The sequence below is a fragment of the Leucopleurus acutus genome (assembly GCF_964270905.1).
Source record: "Leucopleurus acutus genome assembly, chromosome: 3".
Lineage (NCBI taxonomy): Eukaryota > Metazoa > Chordata > Mammalia > Artiodactyla > Delphinidae > Leucopleurus > Leucopleurus acutus.
This window is the reverse complement of record NC_139145.1, coordinates 11,913,214-11,920,025: the sequence shown is the minus strand read 5'-3', so window position 1 is coordinate 11,920,025 and position 6,812 is coordinate 11,913,214. Positions and strand designations below refer to the sequence as shown.

General features: G+C 57.8%; 1 protein-coding gene across 1 annotated transcript; it reads left to right on the top strand.

Annotated features, from left to right (window-relative positions):
• The first annotated feature begins 2,317 nt into the window (after window positions 1-2,317).
• Window positions 2,318-5,737, top strand: IFI30 (IFI30 lysosomal thiol reductase). Its single transcript, XM_082835884.1, has 7 exons — window positions 2,318-2,467; window positions 3,478-3,660; window positions 3,747-3,821; window positions 4,071-4,163; window positions 4,981-5,133; window positions 5,314-5,367; window positions 5,452-5,737. Exons 1-7 carry the CDS (start codon window positions 2,348-2,350, stop codon window positions 5,512-5,514), a joined length of 741 nt encoding a protein of 246 aa, XP_082692010.1. The 5' UTR covers window positions 2,318-2,347; the 3' UTR covers window positions 5,515-5,737.
• The last annotated feature ends 1,075 nt before the right edge of the window (window positions 5,738-6,812 follow it).

Sequence of the window (6,812 nt, the reverse complement as noted above, 5' to 3'; positions counted from 1 at the left end):
CGCAGGCCTCTCACTGTTGTGGCCTCTCCCGTCGCGGAGCACAGGCTCCAGACGCGCAGGCTCAGCAGACACGGCTCACGGGCCCAGCCGCTCCGCAGCATGTGGGATCCTCCCGGACCGGGGCACGAACCCGTGTCCCCTGCATTGGCAGGCGGACTCTCAACCACGGCGCCACCAGGGAAGCCCCCTCATGCTGTCTTTGATGCAGATTCATGTTCACCATCTTCCTCCTCCCAAAGGTCCCTGTCTCTCTATCCTCCCCTCTCACACCCCCAGGGCTGGGAACCTTCTGACCTTTCTTCTCCCCATACAGCACCTGTCAGGGTCCACCATGCCTGAGGCAGCCCCAGGTCGATGAAGGAACCAGGCTGCCTCTGACCCATCTCTCCACTGCGCTCTCAGAGGGACAGGACTTGCTTCCCTTGGCCTCAGAGCTCTGGTCCTTCCCAAGCACTGTCCCCGCTGAGTGGTCAGCCAGGAGGCACCCCATAAATAACTCCAGCCCGGACTCTGCCCCCACTGCGGTCTTCACCCACTGCATGGGTGGACGCAGGGTAAAGCTCACCTTCTCAGTCCCATGAGTCCAGCCGGGTGGAGCCTGGGGGCACAAGAGAACAGCCCACAGAGCCTCTAGCCGGTCCCCACACTCAATCAACTGTGTTTTCTCAGAGACATCACCTCCCCTCTCTGATCCTGCTTCCTCTTACCAAGTAGGGTCAATAGTTTCTACCCCTGCCCCCAGTGGACACCTCTGAGGGTTCCATGATCAAATGGGTGAGGTTACATTTATGAATTCCTCCAATAGGGCTGGTGTTTCATAACCACCGGAAAAATAGTAGCAATTATAGTTATTGCTATTTCTTCTGTCTTGCCCAGTACAGGACCGAGCACACACTAGTTCCCCAAAGTTGTGTTGTTTAGTCTTGCAGAGGTTTCACAAAGGAAATGGGTTTTGTTAAGGGTTCAGAAGAATGGGGTGGGGGGATCATCCCGCAGTGGAGACTTCAGGGGAACTCCAGCTCCCAAACCTGCTGCTATGAATGTGGCCACGTGGGCCAGTGTTTCCCCAGAACTGAAGCGGGACACGGGCTGTGGAGCGGAGGACTGGGTTGTTTTCCTGCCCACGGGTGAGCATTTTCTCTGGTGGGGTCCGAATCTGTGTCGTGTCAAGGCCTTGAAGTCTGAACGTCTCGGTTACTTCCCCCAACACTACCAGCGCCAAGCCCTTATCTGGGCTATTCTCCCTGCCCACTCCACTGTCCTGTCAACACCTCCCCAGGCTCACCTTGTCACCTCCACACCCAGCCTGGGGCAACTCTCTCTGCTCCGAGCCCTCTATGGTAGCTTTATTCCCCAAACCTCACTTCTCCCGTTTTACAGAATGAGTTGAGGCTTCATCTCTTGAGATGCCCACACCGTCCCAGAGCTGATTCCTGTGGGTTTGGGTCCTACGGGGCCAATCCTCCACCCCTGCTCCATGTACAGAGTACAGGCTTCAGATAATGACTGCTCCAACCCGGGCCTCTTCTGACAAGGGCGCTGGCTGAGGACAGGGGTGGCCCCCTCCTCAAGCCTTTGGACGGTGGAAAGAAGGAACACCAGCTTTTTTCTCTCCCCAGTCCCCAGCCAGGGGTGAGGGAGCCAAGAGAAGTGAGCCCCTCCCTGCTCTGGCTTCTGCTTTCTGGCCCAGCTGTGGCCAAGCCTGAGTCAGCCCCACGGGACCATGCTGGTGGATCTGGAGGGTCTGGGCTCTGGAGCCTGAGAGGGGGAGGGGGTGGAGGTTGAGAATGAGGGGGGCCCGGGCCAGGCTAGGGGAAAGGGCCCGGGCTGCTCAGCTGCTGCCCGCTCCCAGGCCAGGGATCACCTCTCACGGGAGCATGGGATGGGGAGGCGGGGTCCCCGGGCTAGGACCAGGGGCCTGGAGCACCCTGGCGGCCCCCAGAGGGATCCGTGGACCCATAGAGACCCTCCTATCTCTTGGTCTCTCCGTGTCTCTGTCTCTAAGCCCCCGCCTATCCTCCGCCCAAGGTGCTAAAGCCCCAACCTCACAGGGCTGGACGGGGCTGATTACAGGGAAGTGTCGGGGAAGATCGAAGGGCAGCCCGTTGTCCAGGGGATTGGGGGTCCAGAACCTGGCGGGCGGTGGGATGAGGGTGGGGTCGGGGTGGAAAGAAAGACCCAGAGAGAGAGAGAAAAAAGTAGAGATCCCTGGAGACGTCAGCCCCGGCCCCCGAGAGGCGTGTGCACCGGGAGGCGGGTCCGGCCTGGGGGCTGGGCCACCGCCTGGTTAAAGGCGGCTTCTTCCGCGGGACGCTGCTCCCGCCGTCGCACTTTCGCCCCCACTGTGATGGCCTCGTCGCCTCTCCTGCCGTTCCTGCCTCTCCTGCTGCTGCTGCTGCTGGAGGTCGCTGCTGCGGCGCAGGCGTCCCCGCTGGAAATACTCCCCGAGGGGGCGGCCCCCTGCGAGGTAGAGAAGGCGACGCGGCGGGCGGGCCGGCGGGGACCAGCGCCCGGGCGAGGTGCGCGCGGCTCCTCCCGCACCCCAGACTTCGACGGGGACGACCGGGGTCCGGAGGGGACGCTGCCCGGGTCGGTGCTGGCCGCCCCACCCCCCACCCCCGCTTCAATCCTGACACTTTGGCCATACTTTCCTTTCCCTTTCCCTTCCCTAACTGGAGTCTGAGTCGCTCAGCTGTCCCCCCACCCCATCCCCCCGCCCCCCCAGGGTGCATTGAGCACCTACTGTGTACATCTGGAGCAGGGATCAGAGTCTCCTCTTTTAGGCCAGGGGAAGCCCAGACTAGCTACGCGGCCTGCGCGTGGCCACCGCATTTATTAGGGGCTCCTTATTGGGTGCATTTCGGCCGGGGAAGAGCTCGCGTGCTCCTGGTGCGGAGTAAGCAGATGCCCTGGACGCTGAACGACTCGCTCACAGACGCGACCGCCCGCCGCCCCTCAGCTGTAGTCGGAAGTCAACACCTATTAGGCGCCGCCTCTGCAGTAGCCTTGGGAGGGGTTCAGTGGGCCTGTTGAGAGGAAGAATAAATGAGTCAAGCGGGTATGTAGGGCCTTGCTCAGCTCAGGGCCAAGGCTCTAGGGATGAAGTGGAAACGAATAAGCCTGCCTTAGTGGTATGCCTCATGAGAAGGCAGGATTGCGGCAGAGACCAGAAATGTGCATGCCTTGAATTCTTACTGCACGGCGTCCCCTGGGTGAGGAGTTTCACCTCACCTGGAGGAAGAAAGCAAGACTTGTGCATTCATTAACTGCCTACTGTTTGCAAATCTTTGTCACATCCATTCTGCAGACAGACTGACATTTAGGAATATTTAGGAATGCCATAAAGCCTCAGAGTCAGGATTCCACCTGGCAAGGTCTGGAAGGAGTGTGAGATAGAGCACCTACTGTTTGCAGCTCCCTTCCTGCAAGAGAACCAAGCAGAGCTGCATTTGAATCACATCCCTCCCTTCCATGCAGGCCGGTGAGCTGTGCCTGCAGGCGCCCCTCTGGAAGTCTGACCCTCCACCCATCAACGTGAGCCTCTACTATGAGTCACTGTGCCCCGGCTGCCGGTACTTCCTGATCCGCGAGCTCTACCCGACGTGGCTGATGGTCTGGGAAATCCTCAATGTCACGCTGGTGCCCTACGGAAACGCTCATGTGCGTGGGTACAGGTGAAACTGAGGCCCGTGGCCGGGGGAAGGGGGTCGGGGGGGGCAGCCAGCACTCACCCCACTGCTTTTCAGGAACAGAACATCAGCGGCAGGTGGGAGTTCACGTGCCAGCACGGCGAGCAGGAGTGCAAGCTTAACAAGGTGGAGGTGAGCAGCACCCAGAGTTCCGGGGGGGGGGCACGAGGCTGGGGAGAGTGCCCACCATAAGGAAAATGGAATCAAGGCTCACAAGGGATGGACTGCAACCAGCTCCGTTCCTTGCCTGTGCGCCTCCACTTAACCACGTCTTCATTCTCCGCTTCATTAGTGGACACTCATGGTTATTCCCGGAGTGGTCTTGGGGTGCTCTGGGCCACCCTCACATCCTTGCCTGTCCCCCCCACCCCCGCCCGCCAGGCCTGCCTGTTGGACCAGCTGGAGAAGAGCGCGGCCTTCCTGACCATTGTCTGCCTAGAGGAAATGGATGACATGGAGAAAAATCTGAAGCCGGTGAGCAATGCCCCTCACTCAGCCTGGGTCGGAGGGCCCTGGCCTTCCTGCATCCAGACAGACCCAGGTTCAAGTGCTGGCCACAACTACCACTCTCCGTGCAGCCCCAGGAAAACAGCCTCCCCTCTCGAAGCCTCGATCTCTGAATCGAGAGAACGAAGATCTTCTGGGGACGTGGGTAGATCAGGGAGGGCTTCCTGGACAAGATGCCTCCGAGCTGGGCTCGTACAAACAGGAATGTGCAGGGACACAGATGGTGACCCTTCTCTGGGGTAAGGAGATGACAGGACAGGCCCACTTAACTCCCTGGGGGGTTATGAAAAAGAACTCCCAAAGGAGTGACTCATCTGCCCTGATTGTTTATTCATTCATCAAACATCTGGGCCACCCAAGAGACCTGAGCCACCCTGAGACACCTCCAGGCCCTGCAGAGTCATAGTATGGAGTGCAAAGGATGAGGGGACACTCAGGAGACTCAGGGGAAGGGGAAGGAAAAGTGCTCCTGGCAGAGGGAAGAGCAAGTACGATGCTCTCAGGAAAATAAAACACTGTAGGGGTCGGGCTGCGGGTCTGGTCTTATGGGAGACAGGAGCAGCCTGAGCCCCTGCCTTGGGGGCCTCCACTCAGGCATGTATTAAGCACCCGTTGTTTATGGGTATTGCTGCGTCCCTGTGAACCCAACTGTCTCCTGTTGCTAGTGAGGAAACAAAAGCTTGGCTTGGGTTGGGGGGTGGTACTAGTGGGAGGACCGTTGGGGAGATAACAGGGAGGAAGCTGAGATAACACCCCAGCCGGCCAGCTCCCCCTCTGCCCTCAGTGCCTGCAGATCTATGCTCCAGAGGTGTCCCCTGACTCCATCATGGAGTGTGCCACAGGGGACCGTGGCACGCAGCTCTTGCACATCAATGCCCAGCTCACGGACGCTCTGCAGCCACCCCATGAGTATGTGCCCTGGGTCGTCGTCAATGGGGTAAGAACTCTTGCAGCTCTCAGGTCATCCCCCAGGCAGGGACTGGGTTGATGGATGTGACCACTGGGCTGGGAGGCAGGAGGCAGGGGCCAGACTTGGGGCCATTTGCAGCCCCTTCTGGGCCGAGCACGGGTCGGTTGGGGCAGGTGGGACTTATGACCTCCCGTCTTGCTTGTGCAGAAACCCATGAAAGAGAAGGACCAGCTCTTACACCTCGTCTGCCAGTTGTACCAGGTAAGCTAGACAGGGAACAGAGGGACTCAGCTGGTGGGGGCAGGGTCTCCTTTCAGGACCCCAACTCGTGGCCATCTCCTCCAGGGCAAGAAGCCGGATGTCTGCCAACTCATAGCCAGTTCCCACAAGGAAGTCTGCTTCAAGTGATGGCCGCTGCCCTGGGAGGGAACTGATGCAGGAAGAACAAGATCCCACCTGCCCTCATTTTTTGATCCCTGACTCAGCAGCCACTACTTATCATCCAGATAACTTCTACACATTCCACGAAGCCGAGACTCAAAATTCTGCCCTGAGATCAAGAATCTCGCCCCACTGAGAACGGTGCTACACTGAAACTAGTTCAATAAACACTTCTGGATGTTGTGATTCATTTGATAAGTCAGCAAATCCCCTTTTCCTGGATCTGCACAATGCTGGAATCCCTGAGAAGCCCCCTGTCCAGGGGATGCAGAGCCAGACAGACATTCCTAGTCCCATGGGGGCAGGGATGGGCTAGAGGGGGAGGCACCAGCACTAGAGAACCCAGAGGAGGAGTGAACGTTCTGCATAGGGAGGAGGGACATTGGGACTGGGGTTTTGAAGGGTGACTAGGAGTTCATTGGGCAGAAAATGTATTTATTAATTCAACAAACATCCCTAGCTCCCCTTTTTTGTTGCCTCACATTGGGTGTTATGGGTTAAGCCAGAGAATGGTAACTGGAGCCAGGCAAGGCCAGAGGATGGGGCAGGGACCTTGTCTGGGGAGTTTGAAAGAATATGTTCACTGGGGGGAAATCATGGCATTTCAGGGAAGGGGAACCAGTGTAAAAAGGCCCAGACAGCAGCAAAATCAGGAGTTAGAATGGCAGGCTGAGGGACTTCCCTGGTGGCGCAGTGGGAATCTGCCTGCCAATGCAGGGGACACGGGTTCGAGCCCTGGTCCGGGAAGATCGCACATGCCGCAGAGCAACTAAGCCCGTGCGCCACAACTACTGAGCCTGTGCTCTAGAGCCCGCGAGCCACAACTACTGAAGCCCACATGCCCTAGAGCCCGTGATCGTCAACAAGAGAAGCCACCACAATGAGAAGACGGCATACCGCAGCGAAGAGTAGCCCCCGCTCTCCACAACTAGAGAAACCCCACGCGCAGCAACGAAGATCCAACTCAGCCAAAAAAATTAAAATAAATAAAAAAATAAAATCTCAAAGAAAGTCCTTCCTTGACAGGTCTCATGGGATTTGCCCTGATTATTTTACACAGGTGCAGCAGGTGTTCAGTTTGCTTTACTGGAAGTTTCTGTAAGGAATCTCAGGGTGGACTTCTAAAAGCCTCTATCATTTGTTAACTGGAGATAACTCGAGTTTCACCTGCAGTTTCATCTGTGCCTTTTGGTGAATTTCTCTCTTCTTTGATGTCCCCAAAGTATGGCAAGGATCTTGGTTGGCCAGGCTGGACCTGTAGGGCT

Excerpts from the sequence above, each read along its gene's own strand:
- IFI30 (XM_082835884.1), top strand. The coding sequence starts at position 2,348 with ATGGCCTCGTCGCCTCTCCTGCCGTTCCTGCCTCTCCTGCTGCTGCTG. Across the intron at positions 3,661-3,746 it reads TGCCCTACGGAAACGCTCAT|GAACAGAACATCAGCGGCAG; the intron begins GTGCGTGGGTAC and ends ACTGCTTTTCAG. Across the intron at positions 3,822-4,070 it reads GCAAGCTTAACAAGGTGGAG|GCCTGCCTGTTGGACCAGCT; the intron begins GTGAGCAGCACC and ends CCCGCCCGCCAG.